We start from the raw sequence: 22,039 nt of genomic DNA on the forward strand, positions 1-22,039 counted from the left end.
TAGTATTAAATTAAATAAATTGCATAATTATTTTATTGGTATGTTATTATTAATAAGTATTATTTAGGTATTTATTTATATATTTTATAATTTCATGTATGTTATTTGCGAAAATACTCAAATGTGAAAGAGTTGAATAGAATAACTACATTTCCCACCATTCCATGCGCGCCGACCAATCCAATCGCCGCCGCTTCTTGTGGTTTGGCTGCCGTGACTGCCACCGTACGGCCGTGAGTAGGAAGTGCACCGCACCAAGGCAAGGAGGCTGCTATTCAGGGGAGCAGCGGCCACAGAGGTGGGAACCAAGACTATGGACTAGACCATTATGTAGACCCTAACAAGCTGTCCTCTTTCATCATGTTTCCGGGAGTTTTCTATGCACTGCTGGCTGGTTTCTTGGCGGCCGTGGCGTCGTCGTCGGCCAAGCTGTCCCTGGGAACTGACTACCTGAAGGGAGTGTGCGAGACGGGGCTTCGGACGTGGGGCGAACAGCGGAAATTTCGACAAGCTGACGAAACTACCGCCTGTGACCGGGTGGGTGAGGCATGGCGGCACCGGGTGGAAGTAAAGATAAAGCTAATTAGCATCTCCGCTCGGCTTCAGTACTGTGGCTGCGGATGTGCAATGTTGTAATGGGTGACATTGCAGCTGTGTGTTATCGCGTTGTTTGGCATCAAAACGTTGTTTCCTCACGAGGGTTGGGTCACGCTTCCTGTTTGACCTTCACGCGCATCTTCATCGTCACGGTTATTTTCAGACAACTGATTGATTCATTATTGAGATAGAAAACGTTATTGATAGCGAAATTAGAGTATTTTCCTCATTTTAGACCTAATTATTGCGATAAAATGTTTATATGTAGAATACAAGAGGTACTGTATCAATATTAATGACAAGTATAAACACAATGAACGTGACATAGGCTTGGATGCTAACACTCACTCGTGACTGCATAGTTTGTACATTAAAATAGGAGTTTTCACTGTTAATATTTTGATTTTTTTTTTACATAAAATTACATTTTTTTCCATTTCTGTTGTTGTTGTGTTTTTTTATTAACCCTTGGATGCATAAGTGGGTCAAAAAAGGTTGTTTTCTTGAAATATCTTTGTATTTCATATTCCAGGTATTCCTCAAAAAACATGTTTTTGATATCATGCCATTCACATTTTTAACTTAAATTTTATACATTTTAAGAATTTTTTGTTTTTGTGTTACTACCCCAACCTTCCATAAGTGGGTCAAAAATGACCTGCACGCATTTTCTATGGAATCCAATAGGAACCTTTGATTCTTATTAACTCCTAAATATAATACTAAATATCATACAATTATTACTAACCAAAATGGCAAAATTGGCATAAAAACTTCATTTTTGACCCGCTTATGGAAGAGTCTAGGGTCCAGTCACTCGTGCATCTAATGGTTCTTCTTGTCTCGATTTTTAATTGAACCTCTTGGAACAAATGAATAATGCAACCCGAGGTCCCCGCTGTATGAATCCATATCTGAACTGATTATAATGATGTAATATTTCCAGCTCCATATCCCGCTGAGGTTGCTGTGTGGTGGGCTGCTTTTCACCTGCAATGCTGTGATGTGGACCTTCCTTGCCAAAGCACTCAGGTACTCCTCTTCTTCCACTCGGACCACTGTGACCACCACTGCCTCCAACTTCGTATCTTCCGTGAGTCGCAGTCTAACATAATTTATACATAATTCATTTTTTAATTTAATTAATTAATTTAATTTTTTTTTTCTGTGAAGGCTTTCCTAGGCCAGCTGATTTTCGGTGAGGCCCAGATAACACTGTGGTGGGTCGGGATCTCCCTGACCTTCTCTGGGCTGCTGGTACTGCAGAGGGTCTCTCCGCAGGATCGGCAACAGAACGTGATCAAGGATGAATAATAGCGTATGTCTTGTTAGCCTCATTAGCGATTTCTCTGTTTATTTTCATAAACAGTCATTCAGACTTTCCATCACACCAAAGAAAAAAACAACAATTCTTAATGTTGTTCCGAGATTCATTTATCTTAAAAAAAAAAAAAAAAAATTACAAAGATGGAAAAAAAAGCTAATTTAAGGAGAAAAAAAAATTATATTGATATTGGGCCGATATCAGCAAAAAAACAAGTAAAATCTCTGAGTCGATTTCAGACTCCGCCTCTAGCCGAATGGAGCACACGTAATCAACAACAACAGTGTGTCCAAACGTGTTAAGCAAGGAGTGGGGAGAGCGACGTCATCGCAGCACAACTTTTAATACAGGGATGACAGGAAGTCATGAGCTATAACATTTAAGATGACCCCGCCCCCTGTCGTGTTTAAACGCTTCACTGAGCACCTTGAACCGCACTACATTATAAATAAAACTAATGAAATAAAACCCACTTGCATAAAGAAATTAATTATTGCTGATTATTGTTCGATTAATTGACCAAGAAAATAATAATTTCTTGCAGCCCTACTTTTAAGTACTTCATTTAAGAAGCAGATAGTATTTTTCTCTTGTTATATAGATATTAAGGAGCGCTGGATAGTTTATGTTAGCGTAGCTTAGTTTCATTTTGTTGTTGTTTGTTGCCATTAAGCATGGAAAGCTAACACTAATCAATTAACCCGAAAGGTTATGGGAAAGTGCAACCTGTCAATATGAAATAATGACATTACAATTTTTTTTAGACATATATCTACACTGTGACTTCCTTAAGTCACTTCATTACATTTATTAGCAATTAATTTTTTTTTTTTTTAACAAAGAAAATGTTTACTGTGTTGTGATTTGAGATGCAGGATTAGCCAAACCACACTAAAAAAAACTCATTTTATTTATTATTGATTTAGGAAAAAAATATGTTATTTATTGTTAATTGTCTTAAAATACATACACTATTGATCAGATATTTTAGAACACTACAGTTTTTCAAGTCAAATTATACAAAAAAAGTCTGTTCCAGGGACCACATATTGGGGTCAATATGAAATAATGACATTACAATTTTTTTTAGACATATATCGACATTGTGATCTCCTTAAGTCACTTGATTACATTTATTAGCATTAAAAAATTTTTTTTTTTTTTTTTTACAAATAAAATGTTTACTGTGTTGTGATTTGAGTTGCAGGATTAGCCAAACCACACTAAAAAAAAACTCATTTTATTTATTATTGATTTAGGAAAAAAATATGTTATTTATTGTTAATTGACTTAAAATACATACACTATTGGTCTGTTTCAGGGACCACATATTGGGGTCAATATGAAATAATGACATTACAATTTTTTTAGACATATATCGACATTGTGATCTCCTTAAGCCACTTGATTACATTTATAATTGTTTCTTTTTTTTTTTTACAAAGAAAATGTTTACTGTGTTGTGATTTGAGATGCAGGATTAGCCAAACCGCACTAAAAAACGCATTTTATTTATTATTGATTTAAAAAAATATATATGTAATTTATTGGTAATTGTCTTAAAATACATACACTATTGATCAGATGTTTTAGAACACTACAGTTTTTCAAGTCAAATTATACAAAAAGGTCTGTTTCAGGGACCACATATTGGGGGCAATAGGAAATAATTTTTTTTGGAAATAATTTTTTTTTTGACATATATCGACATTGTGACTTCCTTAAGCCACTTGATGACATTTATTAGCATTTTTTAATTTTTTTTTTTACAAAAAAAATGTTTACTGTGTTGTGATTTGAGTTGCAGGATTAGCCAAACCGCACTTAAAAACCTCATTTTTCAAATAAAAAAAACAAAAACAAAAAACAAAAACACCGTCGCCACGTAACTTTATTTCTCTCTCGTTTCAACAAATACGATATAAAAGCAAATCCTACATCAAGTACTAAAATATATTCAGGACAAAGTGAACTGAACCAAGGAGACAGCTGGTGTTATTCCTGTAAAACTGCATACCCATCATGAAAAAATACAACGTATTGCATTTTTTTTTTTTTAAACAGTTACTTTGCCGCCCCCTTTATTTAGAAAGCACTCAAAAATTGGCAACATGCAAGTTCAAATAAAAACGTTTTTTTTTTTTTTAAGTTACAATGATCATCATTTAAAAAACGGCCTGTGTGAGATTTTTTGTCACTCAGTCAAATCACACAGAAACATCGTTTCAGTCGGAACTCTTCAACATTTCATGCTGTAAGGCTTCGGATTCCAGCGTACGAACGAACACGTGTTCGCATACTGACATCGTTTTAGTGATTTCATGACACTATCTGAGCTGTTATTATGAAACGTTTGTTTCGTCCCGTGTAATAGGATTTTAGGACCACAACGAGCTTTGCTGTTTGAATGGTGGGAATAAAGTCTGGGATAGAGTAGTATTTACACCAGGGGTGTCCAAACTTTCCTTTTCCTAATATTATCACTTTATTTTCCACATTATTTCCATATTATAACATTTTCACCGGGCTGCACGGTGTTCGAGTGGTTAGCGCGCAGGCCTCACAGCTAGGAGACCCGAGTTCAATTCCATTCTGTGTGGAGTTTGCATGTTCTCCCCGTGCATGCATGTTTTTTTTCCGGGTACTCCGGTTTCCTCCCACATTCCAAAAAACATGCTAGGTTAATTAGCGACTCCAAATTGTCCATAGGTATGAATGTGAGTGTGAATGGTTGTTTGTCTATATGTGCCCTGTGATTGGCTGGCGACCAGTTTCAGGGTGTACCCGGCCTCTCGCCCGAAGACAGCTGGGATAGGCTCCAGCACTCCCCACCACCCATGTGAGGATAAGCCGTAGAAAATGAATGAATGAATGTTATTATTGTGGGTGCACGGCCAGAGTGGTTAGCACTCAGGCCTCACATCTAGGAGACCTGAGTTCAATACCACCATCGGTCATATCTGTGTGGAGTTTGCATGTTCTCCTCATGCATGCATGGGTTTTCTCCGGTTTCCTCCCACATTCCAAAAACATGCTAGGTTAATTAGCGACTCCAAATTGTCCATAGGTATGAATGTGAGTGTGAATGGTTGTTTGTCTATATGTGCCCTGTGATTGGCTGGCGACAAGTTCCAGGGTGTACCCCGCCTCTCGGCCGAAGACAGCTGGGATAGGCTCCAGCAACCCCCGCGACCATCGTGAGAATAAGTAAATCTAAGTAAAAAGGATAGGTAAATCTTGCCTACAGACACGCCCATATAAGGAAGCCGGCTCCTCTGTGACATCACAAAGGAACAGTTTAACCACGCCTTTTGAAACAGAGTGTTTTTGATCCATCTCAAACTTTCAAATGCGTAAACCTTATTATCTGAAACTTTGTGATCGTTTAATTCGAGAATACAACATTCTAACGACATTTATGTGTCAGAAAAGTAGAAAAAACATAATAGGTCCCCTTTTAATATTTCAACTTTATTCTACTAAAATGACTATTCTTGTATAATTACAACCGTTTCTCATTACATTACAGCTTTTTTTCTCTGAATATTTTGACCTTATTCTGGTAATTTTCTTGTTAAATTATATTTTTTGAATGCGCAAACAGGCTGCAAATGGCCCCCAGGCTGCACTATGGACACCCCTGATTTAAAGTAGCCTTCTAACTAATAAAACGATGGACAAACAAACAGCTGATACTTGAAGGGCTGGGCTCTATTCAGTGATCAATACATTAAAACTGCATGGGACTGTACATTGTGGTAATATTCCGAATATTCTGAATACTGAGTGAATCATTATGATCGCCGATAGAAATAACGCATCACTCTTTTCATATCCATCAATAACTTTTTTTTTTTTTCTCACAATGGCACCATCTTTGCATCACAACCGGCGCTGTTAATTCTCCCAAAATACAGCTTTTTTTTTTTAATCTGAAGTTATTATATTTCCTCAAATGGTTGCTTCTAAATACACTAAGTGCACTTAAGTGGTTTTGCCCCCCATTCCATCTACTTCCGCTTCTCCGAGGTCGGGTCAGATAACTACTGTATGTTGGCTGATATTCTTACATAAAGCAAATATGGTATCTGAATTGTATTATTTCACATAATATGCACTTGATCCCGAAGTCCAATAATGTCAAAGTTTTTTTGATGCTGCAGGAAGACATGATAATAATGGAAGATGTGCACAAACAGTACAAATTTAGTTGGAGTTTGGTCAGTTTGCAAAGCTTTTGTGACACCCTACCTTGCTCATGGGATGCAGCAGCAACAGGCATGAATGAAGCACACTGAAGAAATGTGCCAACTGGTATTTTTACGGTACTTGAAATATCCACGACTGGTAACTGGAGGGACTGTTGGCATGAGTTCGGACTGATGCCGCTACGAACGTCACACGATGTACTGGTATACGTCTGCCTTGCCGTGATCAGGTGTTGCAAAGGGGTTCAGCCAGGCCACGGAGAACGGGTGACCGAATACCACCTTCAAGTTCATCCATTTGGACTTTTTGATCCATCGTCTTTCCTCCTTTTTCAGCTGCTCGATGCCCTTTTAGGTCAGAGGATGACAGAGTCAGATTATCAGAGTGCGTAGGGAAACCATGTTTAAGGTAGTACATGGTATACATATACAAATACTATATTTTACAGCATCCAAAACCTGTTCTTCTCTTTTCAACCTTGTAAATATAGTTTTGGTAATGGTAATGGTTTAATTTCATTTGAACATGCATCAGATTACAATTGAATGCATCACATAATCAGTTCACAGTTCCACATGTCCAAAAGGAGTAGGAAGAAGCAAAGCTTATTAAATCCTACCCCTCCATCTGGTACTTTTACAATCAGTAACTGTTACATTTGTTCACTTCCTGCTTTCCTAATATTTTAATTTTTATCCTAACAAATTTTTATTTTTATCCTAACAAATTTTTATTTTTATTTTTATCCTAACAAATTTTAATTTTTATCCTAACAAATTTTAATTTTTATCCTAACTATTTTTAATTTTAATCCTAACTAATTTTAATTTTAATCCTAACTAATTTTAATTTTAATTTTAATTTTAATTTTAATTTTAATTTTAATTTTAATTTTAATTTTAATTTTAATTTTAATTTTAATTTTAATTTTAATTTTAATTTTAATTTTAATTTTAATCCTAACAAATTTTTATTTTAATTTTTATCCTAACAAATTTTAATTTTAATCCTAACTAATTTTAATTTTAATCCTAACTAAATTTAATTTTAATCCTAACTAATTTTAATTTTAATTTTAATCCTAACTAATTTTAATTTTAATTTTAATCCAAGTTTCTAATTTTAATTTAAGTTTCTAATTTTAATTTTAAAAGGGCTAAATTTTAATTTAAGTTTCTAATTTTAATTTACGTTTCTAATTTTAATTTATGTTTCTAATTTTAATTTTAATTAAAGTTTTTAATTTTAATTCATTTCGGCTAGGAGACCCGAGTTCAATTCCACCCTCTGCCATCTCTGTGTGGAGTTTGCATGTTCTTCCCGTGCATGTGTAGGTTTTCTACGGGTACTCCGGTTTCCTCCCACATTCCAAAAACATGCTAGGTTAATTAGCGACTCCAAATTGTCCATAGGTATGAATGTGAGTGTGAATGGTTGTTTGTCTATATGTGCCCTGTGATTGGCTGGCCAATAATGCACAGAGTTAACCATCTCCTTCCTCCTACTTACCGTCTCATCGGTGCAGATGGAGTGGACCTGTGTCCCAAACATGACGGCTGTGAAGATTAAGAACAGAAGGCCCTCGAAGCACAGGAGGATGAGGAGGATGACAGTTGCTGGTGCAGAGAAGGTGCTGCATTCTAATGAAGGATGTGAGAGATCAGTATTGCCATGCGTACTAAAAACGTACATAAAATGCTACTTAAATTTAAAATTTCTGGGAATAAAGCAAAAAAAAATAAAAGATGTTACTCACTTGACCAATCTTCTTCGAAGCAGAACACAAAATGGAACGCCACCATGGCCAATGCATGGAAGGATATTAACGCAATGTACATCTAAGAATAAAAAAAAAAACACAGCCACAAATTTTAAGAAAATATTTTTTGGGTACATATTGCTAATTCCAAACTATAAGACGCTACTTTTCACATGCTTTGATTGCGGCGGCTTAAACAAGGATACGGCTAATTTATGGCTTAGAATAGGGGAGATGCAGGAAGTAGTGAAGTGGACACTAATATCACATTTTGAAGTCCTATGCAGTAATTGTGTTTTCATCTGACAAATCTTAAGTAAGTTTGATCAATAGTAGAATTACTCCGGCAGCTTCGATGTGTCTCACGTCTCACTCACCGGAGCTAGCATGTGAGCTAGCTGGAAACACAGAAAGCAGGTAGGATGGCAAGGTTTATATTGTGTTTTCATCTGACAAATCTTAAGTAAGTTTGATCAAGAGTAGAATTACTCCGGCAGCTTCGATGTGTCTCACGTCTCACTCACCGAAGCTAGCAAGTGAGCTAGCTGGAAACACAGAACGCAGGTAGGATGGCAAGGTTTATATTGTGTTTTCATCTGACAAATCTTAAGTTTGATCAAGAGTAGAGTTACTCTAATAAACTCTAATAATTCTACACTTGATCAAACTTACTTAATATTTGTCAGATCGCTGCACAACACTGCAATATGTGATATTATTGTTATGTCCACTTCACTACAAGAATCTACACTCTAAGCATCATGGGAACTGTTGTTCTTTTAGCCATAAATTAGCCACATTGTTGTTTTAAGTCACAGAGTTCAAAGCGCATGAAAAACATAGAGTCGGAATTTATGCTAAATTCAATATCATTCCCACTTAATAACATTTTCATCTAAAGAGATGCAGATTTTGCTGACTCACCGTAAAGAGCACAAAATATTTCTGATTGTTTTCCCCGACACAGTTGTTGACCCAAGGACAGTGGTGGTCCATCTTTTTGATGCAACGTTTGCACACACTGCAGAGGCCATTTAAAGAAAACACAAAAAAAAAAAACAATAAATCATCAGCTCTTACGGTCTGTAAAATAGATTTGTGCAGTCATGATGACCGAATCGATCTATGTAATGACTGTGCCCGTATGTATGTTTGTATGTATGTGTTATGCACAAATAAATACCATCACAAATACATAAATGACACAGGTATTGAAAATTGAAAAATTTTCAGCATCTTTCTCTGCTACCCAGGTCCTTTCAGACTGACTATGACTGTGTGTGCGTACAAACACGTCTCTGTCACTGTCCAATTCAATTATTCTGCAGTTATTTTGTACTCTTCGTGCCTGAGCTTGTCAGAGGATCCACTGAGGTTATTCATTACCAAGCTAGAAAAGTCTACAGGGAAATGTGATGCAGATTCTGTAAAAATAAAACAAGGTGAAAAGGCACACCGGGGAGAATGGTAGAGCTAGGGAGACTTTTAACAAGGAGAAGGGTCACCAGAGAGAAAGTAAGCATCATGCTTCCACCACCCCTTAGGATCTGTAATATACTTGGTCATGTAAACATGTGTACTAGACTGTGTACCTGCAGTGGTGAGCCCTGTCAGGCTTTATGCTGCAACATTTAGGACACTTATAGACCACTTGTCCTGGTTTGAGCTGGAGGCTTTCAATGAATTCTTTGGTTGCGTTTCCTTTTGGCACGGCTCCCTGGTGAGACAGATGACTTGATAAGGCGCACAGGAATATTTGTACAATATATGATTTAAGATCTTTTGTTACAGCTTCAGATGAGTGAATGATGAATGGGTGTCCCTGTATGGGGGTAACTGGTTCATTCATTCATTCATTTTTTACTGCTTTTTCCTCACGAGGGTCGCGGTGGGTGCTGGAGCCTATCCCAGCTGTCTTCAGGCGAGAGGCGGGGTACAGCCTGGACTGGTCGCCAGCCAATCATAGGGCACATATAGACAAACAACCATTCACACTCACATTCATACCTATGGACAATTTGGAGTCGCTAATTAACCTAGCATGTTTTTTTTGGGGAATGTGGGAGGAAACCGGAGTACCCGGAGAAAACCCACGCATGCACGGGGAGAACATGCAAACTCCACACAGAAGATGGCCAAGGGTGGAATTGAACTCGGGTCTCCTAGCTGTGTGGCCTGCGCACTCACCACTTTCTATGCCGCATGTCCTCCAATGAACTGCTTTGCTCAGACACAATGCAGAATGGGAAACTTCAAAACTCATATTGGTATTTTTAGGTACACCTTTGGAGTGTTAAGTTACTGTGTGATGAGTTTAGTGTTTTTTTTTGCAAGCATAAACATGGCTAAATAAACTAATAGACATAGACATTGTTAGTCTCTGTCTCTTGTTTGCCCTGTGATTGGCTGGCTCCTGTTCAAGGTCAGCTCGGATTGGCTCCAGCTCACTCGTCATGGTAACGAGGACAATTAGTATAAAACAAAATTAATGTATAGCCTACTGCGTCAAAGAATAGAATCCAGTCAAAATGTGAAATATCACTACGGTAATCCCTTGCGATTAATCGGTGCGACTGATTAATCCAATTCATCTATGATGGATTATCACAAAATAGAGAACATGGGGAGAACATGCAAACTCCACACAGAGATGGCCATGGGTGGAATTGAACCCTGGTCTCCTAGCTGTGAGGTCTGCACACTATCCACTCGCCCGCCGTGCCGTCCCTTAAACAAGCATATGTCATATTTTATATACGACCACTCTATTGTGGCTTCCTGGCCTATTGTGATTTTTTGTTGCTAGGTTAATTAGCGACTCCAAATTGTCCATAGGTATGAATGTGAGTGTGAATGGTTGTTTGTCTATATGTGCCCTGTGATTGGCTGGCGACCAGTCCAGGGTGTACCCCGCCTCTCGCCCGAAAACAGCTGGGATAGGCTCCAGCACCCACCGCGACCCTCGTGAGGAAAAGCGGTAGAAAATGAATGAATGAATGATTCTGGTTGACTTGAATAATTTTACAGGTTGCATTCCATTACATCTCAGATCATTTTTGTTTAGATTTAGTTTTATTTAATTGTAATGACTGTTTTTATTGTGTTATGTTTGAAGTTTGAAATGTAATTTTTTTGGACCTCTTCACTCAGTGAGGACTAATGGGGATCTGTAATAAACAATAAATAAACAATAAACTCTACTGGCCCTGCCTCCACATACCGAGAGGTGCTGAAATCAACGCAGAGTGAACCCATCTCTAATCACCATTCATTGCTAAATAAACTGTCTACCATTAAATAAGGTGAACAAGGTGCCGCTGAATATGGGCTGGCAACCAGTCCAGGGTGTACCCCGCCTCTCGCGCGAAAACAGCTGGGATAGGCTCCAGCACCCTCATGCAAATGAATGAATGAACACATCAAACAAATGTGATCATCAGCGTCACCCACTAACCGGGTCAGTGCACATGGCCCTGGCATGCGAGGCGAGGGCGAGGAAGGCCAAGCTGTTGAAGAGCAAACCGTTGAAGAGGCTGTAGGCCAGGCTCTTGGCGGGCCACAGCATCACAAACACCACCACAAACTCCGCGTAGAAGACCAGCAGCCAGGTGATGACGGCGCACACAATGCCGCAGCCGTCACGGATGAACCACATGGCGTTTGAGCTGCCACGAGGCGGCGGAGGGGCGCAGTGTTCCGGCTTCAGGTAGCCAGCCTGACGCTCAATGTCCCTGCTGCGGTGAGACGGGCTCTTCATTCTACAGCAGCCGTGGCTTTAACCGCATACTGGGAGACGTTGATGGGGTAGAAGAAGAAAAGAGAGTAATGACCAATATCTGACATACTGCAATACTTAAAAAAAAAACCACTTTGTAGTAGCTGATGTTAGACAAAGGCATACATACATGCAAAACTATACCCACAGCTACAACCCGCAAGGCATGCTGGGTTTTATTAAACATAAAACATTTGGTAAATTTTCAAGTACAGTTTCGTTCACGTAAAACTGAGGACAGTATCTCAGAATTAAAATTCTGATTCTTCAGTTGTGTTATTTTTAAGACAATACAGTACAAACCTGTAACGTTTGCACAGTTTTTGTAAAGTTTTGCTTTTTAATGCCCATGTTGAACACGTGATTTGTACAATAACAGTTGTGGGTACACTGCTAAAAGGGTATAGGGATCCCCATATTGTTTTTTTTTTATGTTTTAAAAAATAAATAAACAGGAAGTAGGAAGTACAGATGTCCCGGAAGTAATGGCACCTATGTTAATACATAATTTCCCAAATAATTATTGCGTTGGTCTTACCTCATTCTCTCTCTTGTGGTTGTGGGGAAAATTGTATTCAGTTGTTTCAAAAGTTCGGGAAGTTAAAACAACTCAAACCGACAGAGCGTCTTTCACAGAACAGTCCGTTTTCGCTGTCCAAGCTAACGTCATCCGTGTGAGGAATGCGATTCCCCGGGGTTTCGCTGACACTTTCACTGCCGCCGCGGTTTCAGTGTGATGTTACCTGACATGATTATAAGTTAAATAAAGCCTTTCAGCTCGCCGTTATCTAGCTACCTCGGTAGAGGTACTTGCTTTTCTTTCAGGTAAGGAAACCTCCGCAGATCACTGTATGATAAAAACAGGGCCAACCAGGAAGTACGTGATACAGATGCAGCACTTAAGACTATTGTGCCCTCAACTTTGGCTCTCAGGTGCCACATTCGCTCACAAATACTATAAGGAAAGATATAAAACGTAAAATACTAGGCAATACATATTTAACAAGCCACTTAATTTAATTGCTGTAATTGTCAGAAAATACCGACATTTACTTTGCTCGTATTTTATACCTGGAATACAAGTTTGTGGGTATAAGTACGCTACACCATGATACTGCAAATTATGGAGTCGATCCGAAACCAAGTAAATATAGGCGCGTTACAATGTCACAATATCAACAAAACAACATAATTGTTCACCGATTCCCCTTTATTACATATAGTTGTTTGGAAAAAAAAGTAAACCAAAAACTTCCTACTACATTTGGTATCAATACAATTGATATTTGATCGATCGGTCCACGCCTACTATTTCGTAAAGATGGATTATATTCACCATTTTGGAATTAATTTCACATTTATATGAAAATAAACATATCGTACTCCACTTTAGTTATTTGATGTTGAAACTGCAAAGTTTTGGAAAATCCAAAACGGCGAAAAGTGTGCGACTTCACGAGTCCATTTTTGATGACGTGTAAAGAACGCGACACGCATGCGTGTTATTCCATAATGGCAACAGTGCAGGTTAGCGAGGCAGAAAAGGTCTACATTTTACATGGTATACGGGTAAGTTTTGGCTATTATAGCAGCTAAATACGCTGGTATTAGAATTTAAAGTGTGTCGCCATGTCGAAAAAAAAAATAGGATGACTTACGAGTGGACGGAAGAGGCTGTGAGGATTACAGACACATGGAGATTGAGACTGATGTGGTGTCCAATACAGACGGCTCTGCTAAAGTTTCTCTGGTAATAAAAAGCATAGGTATATAACTTTCTGTTGTGAATATAAAGTCATATTTTATTTATTGTTTCAGGGGCACACAGCAGTTCTAGTAGGAATCAAGGCTGAAATTGGTAAACCCCGGCCTATGGCTCCAAATGAAGGCTATTTAGAGTTCTTTGCTGACTGGTAAGTATAGTGAGACGCCATTTTACTAATAAAAACAAACAGCATACAACAGGAAGTTAATGCTGTTTACTAGTTCAGCCAACGCGACCCCGGAGTTTGAGGGCCGGGGTGGAGAGGAACTAGGGATGGAGCTGAGCAACACTTTGTACAAAGTCTTCAACAACAAGCGCAGTGTTGATCTGAACAGCCTGTGCATTAGTGAAGGAGAACACTGCTGGGTACTCTATGTGGATGTACTGGTAAGGAAATGCAGTTTTGCAGCAAACTTTGAAAATTGTTGGTAAACTTTATAAATAAATGTCTGCTCCCTAGCTCCTGCAGTGTGACGGAAACCTGTACGATGCAATCTCCGTAGCGATCAAGGCAGCTCTCTACAGCACAAAGTAAGCCCACGAGAAAGTATGTACGTAGACTCCAGATCATAAGAGAGGATACCCGTTACATAGAACAGTACTGCATTGCAGGTGAAAACAAAACAGATGTTTATGGGTCGAAAAAGGCAATTGTTAATGTTTGTGCAAGGTTCTGATTTTTTTCCATCATCTCTCATATTCGCCCGATGCAGTTGTCTGTTTTTTATGTAGTTTTCACCTCCAAATAAATTCTGCTCGGGCAAAAATCATCCTAAAATCTTATGGTAATGGTTTAATTTCATTTGAACATGCATCAGATTACAATTGAATGCATCCCATAATCAGTTCACAGTTCCACATGTCCAAAAGGAGTAGGAAGAAGCAAAGCTTATTAAATCCTACCCCTCCATCTGGTACTTTTACAATCAGTAACTGTTACATTTGTTCACTTCCTGCTTTCCATAATACAGTTTGGGTTTTTTTTGTCATTATTAAAGCCCTGTAGACATGAAATAACAACCCTACAGTCACCTTTACACTGGTATTACCCAATAAATATCAGTAACTGTTACATTTGTTCACTTCCTGCTTTCCTAATATAGTTTTTTGTTTTTTTATTTTAATTTTAAATCCGTTTACAACATTCTATATATGGTTTTTAACACTATTAGAGCTTCCTAGACATAAAATAACACCCCTATACATTTTGTACATTTGTTACATTTGTTCACTTCCTGCTTTCCTAATATAATTTAAGCTTGTTTTTTTTGTGTTTTGATTTTTTAATTTTTATCCTAATATTAATTTTAATATATACTAATTTAAGTTTTTTTTATTTTAATTTTTGTTACATACCGAAGTACGAGGGCTGCCCTTTGTCATTTCATTTTCAATCATGACTCGACTTATCAGGCACGTCAGCAAAATGAGATGCTCGACCGCTTTAAGCCTACGCTTAACTGATGGTGAGACATAGGCGATCCGCGTAAGCCAAATTCAAATTTTGCATATTTTTATTTGGGTGTTTGTATTTTATATATGTATAATATATGTATTTTATATTTTATATACAGTAGTCCTTTGTTTATTTAAACACATATTTCTACTTTTTTGAAAACCTGAATCCTTTTTTCATGTGTTTTTTTTTATTTTTATCCTAATATATTTTAATTTTAATTTAATTTTAGTCACATACCGAAGTATGAGGTGATATGAGCATCCAATGCCATAATTGGTACCATAGTAAGTGTCAATATAGTGATATATATAGCACATCATGACTGGTTCAAGACTCTTCATCCTTGTATTTAGCAAACATCAACTGCTTGTATTGTTTCTTGAATTGGCTCATCGTTGTGCATTGTTTGAGGTCCTTACTCAATCCATTCCATAGTTTGATTCCACATACTGAAATGCTATGGCTTTTTAACGAAGAAACTCCTGAAGATGATTTTCTAACCTTTTGTATTTCTCTTTTAAAAGTCATTCCCAAGTCCCATGATGAGACTGGATTTAAGTGTTTTGTTGTTCTACCTGGTAGGATTCCCAAAGTGCATATATCATGTGATGAAGAAGGAGGGAAGGAGATCGAGCTGTCTGATGACCCTTATGACTGCATGAGGCTCAACGTGGAGAATGTTCCGTGTATAGTGACTCTGTGCAAGGCAAGCCTCTAACACACACATATGAGAAATCGATAATAATAATAATAATAATAATAATACTTCTCTGACACTGGGATTGTTTTGACAGGTGGGCCACAGGCACGTGGTGGACGCCACTCTGCAGGAGAAGGCGTGCTCTGTGGCGAGCCTGATCATCTCCGTCACAAACAAGGGAACAGTCACCTGCGTGAGGAAGATGGGAGGAGGCAGCCTGGACCCCGAGAGCATCTTTGAAATGACAGAAGTAAGTTAACAATAGTTTACAGTCATAGGAGTAAAGAAGACGCAGCAGTACTTATGTAGTAGTACCAAGTCATCAAATAGCTGTGGCTTTCTGGTATCATCTCTTATGTTTTGACCCATGTATTAAATCAGCTATAAAATACATTAAAAACAATAAGTTACCATCAAATTTGCTTCTCATGTCTTGGTTACCTTCTTAGGCTTCCTCATCCATGGAAATGTTGGTTTTAATACTTTTGGTGTGGGCATGTAGGCCTTTTTTTGTCACGATACACCTCAATTTCAATTTCCAAAAATGGTAAACTGAACCTCAAAATCATATTAATAAATTGAATTATTTTGTTACCTGGCTATTACTGAGGGCTATAGAAGATATCTCTTAAATCAATTAGTTTTATTTATTTTCTCATTTTAGTATTAATCACTATTAAACTCAATTTACTTGGGGGCCACTGGAGCTAGGGTCTGGGTGAGACTGGGCTGCATCAGGTTTTCCCAACAAAAAAAAAATAAATTTAATTTATTAAAAACCAAAAAATAAAAAAAACTTCGCTTTGGTTCCAATTTTCTACAATAAAAGCTCTGATAAAACATTCCACTGTTCTCAAATATCTTACTTTTTATTTTTCTACACAAAATAAGATGAAAAATAAATAAATCAAGAATGAAGAAAATCAATCAGTAATAAATAAATATAATAATAATAATAAAACGGCAAATAATAAAAACTTAAGAAACCACATATAGTTGGTGGGTAGACAAATTATTTTCAGATTAAAATGAACAAAGCATTATTAGAGCCCTGTAGACATGACAAAACACGACTATAGTCTCATTTATACTCTTTTTATTTACGACATATTGCGCAACTGCAGGGTCTTGACGCATGCTAACTCGCAAACTAGACAGCTAGCAACCTAAACGGTAGCCTTCAAGTTATTTCCTTTAAACTTAAATAGCCAAAAACTTACCACTTCCACACGGATAGGGAGGATAACTATTAACAGTTATTTAACCTTTTAACATGAACATTAATCAAATGTAAGAATTTTTTCTGGGTACATGATAACATACAGCATCCATATAACATTAAACTTTCATATCAAGGCGGGGGCCTCAAACTAGTGTCCTGCGGGCCACATTTGGCCCACGGGCCGCGTGTTTGAGACCACTGATTTATGGTGTTCGGGTCAAAATGACCCATATATATTAATGTCAAGAAAAGGTATAAAAAGTGATTGTTTTCAGCAACAGAACTTTAGTATAAACTGAAATCAAAAAACCAGAACAGGTCCAGATCTTGGTTCACTGTACTTCTTGCCATTCTTTCCATGATCCAAATTGTAAATGTGAAATTAAAACCAGTCAAATGAGTGAATTCACCTCACATGTATACTGGAAAAGCGGTCAAAAATGAGAATCCCCTGAAGCTTACATGATGAGAAAAGGAGCTTGGTTGTAAACATTCTAGTGCTAACACAACATAAGATAATACCCTAGATTGTTATTCCTTCATACTAAGACCAGTGGAATAAGTACCCAATGTCTTTTTTTTTTTTTTTACTTCATCCAGACAGGTAAACGTGTCGGCAAGGCCCTTCACACGCCGCTCATGAAGCTGCTGCAGCAAGAGGAAAGTTTGGGAGCAAAGCGACACAAAGTGGGCTTCCTCGGTTAGGACTGTCATTCGATGTCTTTTCTACTTAAATGTTTTTGTACTTATATTTTTTTTGTACCATATGTTATAACACAAATGGAAAAACATGTCTCACTAAAGAATATCGTGTTTTATAGTTCTTTTGTCATTTTGAAGCCCATTCCTACTAAAACGTGAAAAACGATGCCTCTCAATATTTCACTTTTCTGCAAATATTTGATTATATTTTTCATAGGGCTGCACGGTGGACGAGTGGTTTGCATGTAGGTCACACAGTCAGGAGATCGGGAAGACTTTGCATACTCCCACTTTAGGTTAATTGGCGACTCTAAATTGTCCGATAGTTGTTTGTTTATACGTGCTCTGTGATTGGCTGCCGACCATTCCAGGGTGTACCCCGCCTCTTGCCCGAAGACAGCTGGGATAGGCTCCAGCATAACTGCGACTATAATGAGGATAAGCGGTATAGAAAATGAATGGATGGATTTTTTTTACTGAAAAAAATGACACTTCGATAAAAGTGATTTTTAAAAGTAGGCGGCACGGCGGTCGAGTGGTTAGCACGCAGACGTCACAGCTAGGAGACTAGGGTTCAATTCCACCCTCGGCCATCTCTGTGTGGAGTTTGCATGTTCTCCCCATGCATGCGTGGGTTTCCTCCCACATTCCAAAACCATGTCTATATCTAATAGTTTATTTAGCCATGTTTATGCTTGCAAAAAACCCTAAACTCATCACACAGTAACTTAACACTCCAAAGGTGTACCTAAAAATATACAAAGTACCACCAATATGAGTTTTTTGAAGTTTCCCATTCTGCATTGTGTCTGAGCAAAGCAGTTCATTGGAGGACATGCTGCATAGAAAGTGGTTAGCGCGCAGGCCACACAGCTAGGAGACCCTAGTTCAATTCCACCCTCGGCCATCTCTGTGTGGAGTTTCCATGTTCTCCCCGTGCATGCGTGGGTTTTCTCCGGGTACTCCGGTTTCCTCCCACATTCCAAAACCATGTCTATATCTAATAGTTTATTTAGCCATGTTTATGCTTGCAAAAAAACCCTAAACTCATCACACAGTAACTTAACACTCCAAAGGTGTACCTAAAAATATACAAAGAAGTACCAATATGAGTTTTTTGAAGTTTCCCATTCTGCATTGTGTCTGAGCAAAGCAGTTCATTGGAGGACATGCTGCATAGAAAGTGGTTAGCGCGCAGGCCACACAGCTAGGAGACCCTAGTTCAATTCCACCCTCGGCCATCTCTGTGTGGAGTTTCCATGTTCTCCCCGTGCATGCGTGGGTTTTCTCCGGGTACTCCGGTTTCCTCCCACATTCCAAAAAACATGCTAGGTTAATTAGCGACTCCAAATTGTCCATAGGTATGAATGTGAGTGTGAATGGTTGTTTGTCTATATGTGCCCTGTGATTGGCTGGCCGACCAGTCCAGGGTGTACCCCGCCTCTCGCCCAAAGGAAGACAGCTGGGATAGGCTCCAGCACCCTTTGCGACCCTTGTGAGGAAAAGCAGTAGAAAATGAATGAATTTTTAAAAGTGATGTTTTCATAAAGTTCATGACACAAGTTGAGGAAAATTCTAGAATCTTTCCATCTTATTGTTTTTGCTACGTGGCTTTGCACGAGGCCTAGGCAATAAAAAAAGGAGACCAGACGGGAAGAAATAATTCCAGACGTCTCGCAGACGCTCTAAAGTTTAAAGTTTGCGGGCAGGAAAGTCCAAAACTAACATCTCTCTGGTCTGGCTTCTTGTCTGCAGGTTTGGAACCTAATTCAAGTATTTGTTACATTTTTTTTGGGGGGGGGGGGGTGTTTGAAAAAAACATGACAGATTTCAAACTCGTCATTACTTCCATGCTGGAACCCATCACAATCCCCTTAAAATGAATGTCATGTTTGACTTTACCACACGAAGTCCCCAAGTGACCTCTACCAGACATTTTAGTGGTTGTCATGTGACATGCGGAGTAAGCGCAGATGAAAACCGCACATGGTTATGTCATCAGAAGAACAATTTCACACACACACACAAAGGAGGGAGGGTTCGGAAGCAAGAAAATAAATAGCGAGCCTTCACGCTGGATCATGCGAGGTTTAAGCATGGAGCGCAAAGGCGTGTGCACGCTGCTGCTTGTGCTACTCGTGGTGACCAGCTCACTACAGCAGACGCCACCGAAGAAGAAGCCCGTACGGAAAGGTACACAAAATTAAACGCTGATGCATGGTTTGTTTTGTTTAGATGTATTTGTTAATTAAAGCAACATCACTGAGGTTGCAGACTGATTTTTATATTGTGTGTGTGTGTGTGTGTGTGTGTGTGTGTGTGTGTGTGTGTGTGTTGGCATCAGAAAAGGATGCTGCCATTCAGGACCTCCAGAGACAGATCGATGAAATTGTGCAGGACCTCGACCGCCTGAAAGAGGAACAGGCTTTGCAGAGAGGTAATGAAAGATATTTAGTTATCCTTGTGTTAAAGTGACTATGCAAGAAAGTATGTGTTAGAATTAGAAAACTTCTTAGAATTAGAAAATATTTATTATATTTATTTTACTTGTGTAATTGATATTTGCAGGAACTATTTGAGTTTATTCAAAGTAATCTAAGGCAAGTACTACTCATCTGTAGTAGAAATATACATTCCTGGATTGAGTAAGACCACCTGGTACTTCGGTACGTAATTAAAATTAAAATTAAAATTAAAATTAAAATTAAAAATGGATAAAATTAAAAATGGATAAAATTAAAAATGGATAAAATTAAAAATAAAAATAAATTAAGAGGATAAAAATTAACATGAAAAAAATTTAAAAACAAAAAAATTACTAAAATTAAAATAAAAAATTAGGATTAAAAAACTTAAACTATATTAGGAAAGCAGGAAGTGAACAAATGTAACAGTTACTGATTGTAAAAATACCAGATGGAGGGGTAGGATTTAATAAGCTTTGCTTCTTCCTACTCCTTTTGGACATGTGGAACTGTGAACTGATTATGAGATGCATTCAATTGTAATCTGATGCATGTTCAAATGAAACAAAACCATTCCTGATCCAAATTTTAAAACCAGTAGAAAATAAGTAAGTAAAGCTTCCGACTATGGGGACCTTCAGTCATGAGTGATGCGCCCTGCAACATCTCGTTTGACGTGTGACGCCCCTGCACAACCTGAAACTCCATTGGAAGCCATCAGGAAGCCTTGCTCATGCAGTTCTGAGATCACGATATAATTGACAAAAAAATGACATTAAATCCATGTTTTTTTCTAAGATATTGTCTTTTAAAGGTGTTTCGTCAAACTGACATTTGGCAGTAGAGTTATCCCGGTTAATGAACTTAAAAAAATAATAATTTGTACTGAATATTAATGGTGTTATCCATCAATCAGTGTGTCTGAAGGGAACAAAGATCAATGGCAAGTGTGTCCTGGCCGACCCGGTGAGGAAGTCCTATCACACGGCCAGCGAGGACTGCAACGCCCTGGGCGGCGTCCTCAGCGCTCCCTCATCCGCTGATGAAAACGACCAGCTGACCGACTACGTCCAACAAAGCGTTGGTCTGGATGAGCAAGTCTGGCTGGGCATCAACGACATGGTGACCGAGGGCACTTGGGCCGACCAGAGCGGCGTCAGAATCTCATTCAAGAACTGGGACACGTCCAACAGCCGGTCCCGTCAACCGGATGGCGGGCAGTCCCAGAACTGTGTGGTCCTGTCTGGTGCCACCCAGGGGAAGTGGTCTGACGAGAACTGCCGTGACGAGAAGCCGTCTGTGTGCCAGTTCAATATTGTGTGAGCATGTGTACTGTATGTAGTATGTATGTAGTATACTCCCAAATAGTATTACACTATGCCAAGTATCAATTCAACAGTGGCCCACATACAACTGCCTATACAGTGGAACCTTGATTTTTATTAATTTGTTCATGTAAATCCGCTTAATACGAGAATATTATATTTATATTGACATACAGAAAACAATGCTAAATAATTATCACAGAAATTAAAATAAAGTTTAGCGGAATAACAAAGTACACGGCAAATTTTTTGTGAACATTTTCCACGACGACCGAGGTTTGCCCGTATAATATACTCGTTGCCATCCAGTCATTACAAACCTGCAACTATGCTGCGTTCACTGACAAGTCTCACATTGAGCCTGAAGGATATTCTTCTTTTTAACTGTTCTCTCCGCACTCTACGTCTGCTTTTTCCAGTTTGCTGATGTCTAGTCTGATGTAACCTGACAAATAAACTGTAAAAGCACATTGTGTATTATTTTGGCTTAATAGGGATAGGTGGGCATCCCTGTTAGATTCGAACATGGTGTCTAAAAACACGTTAGAAAACCTGTTCTTTGATTATTTATTGTTTACAACAAATTGCTAAATCTTATGCTGCAGGGACTCTGATCAGTTAGCCTTGAATTTACTTCTAAACTTAGTAAGCCAAAAACATACCACTTCCACACAGAAGAGGAGGATAACTAATGTTATGTAAGGTAAATGTCTCATCAATGTTTTGTGTCATTAATG

General features: G+C 38.3%; 4 protein-coding genes across 4 annotated transcripts; 3 read left to right on the forward strand and 1 right to left on the reverse strand.

Moving 5' to 3' along the window:
- Positions 1-241: 241 nt before the first annotated feature.
- Positions 242-4,114, forward strand: LOC131101491 (transmembrane protein 42). Its single transcript, XM_058046703.2, has 3 exons — positions 242-537; positions 1,544-1,690; positions 1,771-4,114. Exons 1-3 carry the CDS (start codon positions 361-363, stop codon positions 1,909-1,911), a joined length of 465 nt encoding a protein of 154 aa, XP_057902686.2. The 5' UTR covers positions 242-360; the 3' UTR covers positions 1,912-4,114.
- On the reverse strand, positions 2,037-12,580 carry zdhhc3b (zDHHC palmitoyltransferase 3b). Its single transcript, XM_058046701.2, has 7 exons — positions 12,203-12,580; positions 11,344-11,675; positions 9,482-9,606; positions 8,814-8,910; positions 7,887-7,968; positions 7,640-7,770; positions 2,037-6,477 (listed from the first exon to the last, which is right to left on the reverse strand). Exons 2-7 carry the CDS (start codon positions 11,644-11,646, stop codon positions 6,319-6,321), a joined length of 897 nt encoding a protein of 298 aa, XP_057902684.2. The 5' UTR covers positions 11,647-11,675; positions 12,203-12,580; the 3' UTR covers positions 2,037-6,318.
- Positions 12,581-13,069: 489 nt separating this feature from the next.
- exosc7 (exosome component 7) lies at positions 13,070-17,677 on the forward strand. Its single transcript, XM_058046700.2, has 8 exons — positions 13,070-13,233; positions 13,313-13,414; positions 13,483-13,577; positions 13,651-13,816; positions 13,890-13,960; positions 15,471-15,594; positions 15,683-15,838; positions 17,411-17,677. The coding sequence occupies exons 1-8, from the start codon at positions 13,135-13,137 to the stop codon at positions 17,513-17,515; spliced, it is 918 nt and encodes a 305-aa protein (XP_057902683.1). The 5' UTR covers positions 13,070-13,134; the 3' UTR covers positions 17,516-17,677.
- A 1,831-nt stretch (positions 17,678-19,508) lies between these two features.
- Positions 19,509-21,786, forward strand: clec3bb (C-type lectin domain family 3, member Bb). Its single transcript, XM_058046702.2, has 3 exons — positions 19,509-19,705; positions 19,857-19,949; positions 20,894-21,786. Exons 1-3 carry the CDS (start codon positions 19,594-19,596, stop codon positions 21,298-21,300), a joined length of 612 nt encoding a protein of 203 aa, XP_057902685.2. The 5' UTR covers positions 19,509-19,593; the 3' UTR covers positions 21,301-21,786.
- Positions 21,787-22,039: the final 253 nt, after the last annotated feature.

The sequence above is a fragment of the Doryrhamphus excisus genome, linkage group LG7 (genome assembly GCF_037039965.1).
Source record: "Doryrhamphus excisus strain RoL-2023G ecotype Guam linkage group LG7, RoL_Dexc_Guam_v1.1, whole genome shotgun sequence".
Lineage (NCBI taxonomy): Eukaryota > Metazoa > Chordata > Actinopteri > Syngnathiformes > Syngnathidae > Doryrhamphus > Doryrhamphus excisus.

Excerpts from the sequence above, each read along its gene's own strand:
- LOC131101491 (XM_058046703.2), top strand. The coding sequence starts at position 361 with ATGTTTCCGGGAGTTTTCTATGCACTGCTGGCTGGTTTCTTGGCGGCC. Across the intron at positions 538-1,543 it reads AAACTACCGCCTGTGACCGG|CTCCATATCCCGCTGAGGTT; the intron begins GTGGGTGAGGCA and ends TAATATTTCCAG. Across the intron at positions 1,691-1,770 it reads CCTCCAACTTCGTATCTTCC|GCTTTCCTAGGCCAGCTGAT; the intron begins GTGAGTCGCAGT and ends TTTTCTGTGAAG.
- exosc7 (XM_058046700.2), top strand. The coding sequence starts at position 13,135 with ATGACGTGTAAAGAACGCGACACGCATGCGTGTTATTCCATAATGGCA. Across the intron at positions 13,234-13,312 it reads ACATTTTACATGGTATACGG|GATGACTTACGAGTGGACGG; the intron begins GTAAGTTTTGGC and ends AAAAAAAAATAG. Across the intron at positions 15,839-17,410 it reads GCATCTTTGAAATGACAGAA|ACAGGTAAACGTGTCGGCAA; the intron begins GTAAGTTAACAA and ends TACTTCATCCAG.
- clec3bb (XM_058046702.2), top strand. The coding sequence starts at position 19,594 with ATGCGAGGTTTAAGCATGGAGCGCAAAGGCGTGTGCACGCTGCTGCTT. Across the intron at positions 19,706-19,856 it reads GAAGAAGCCCGTACGGAAAG|AAAAGGATGCTGCCATTCAG; the intron begins GTACACAAAATT and ends TGTTGGCATCAG. Across the intron at positions 19,950-20,893 it reads GGAACAGGCTTTGCAGAGAG|TGTGTCTGAAGGGAACAAAG; the intron begins GTAATGAAAGAT and ends TCCATCAATCAG.
- zdhhc3b (XM_058046701.2), bottom strand. The coding sequence starts at position 11,646 with ATGAAGAGCCCGTCTCACCGCAGCAGGGACATTGAGCGTCAGGCTGGC. Across the intron at positions 9,607-11,343 it reads GGGCCATGTGCACTGACCCG|GGAGCCGTGCCAAAAGGAAA; the intron begins GTTAGTGGGTGA and ends CTGTCTCACCAG. Across the intron at positions 8,911-9,481 it reads GACAGGGCTCACCACTGCAG|TGTGTGCAAACGTTGCATCA; the intron begins GTACACAGTCTA and ends TGGCCTCTGCAG.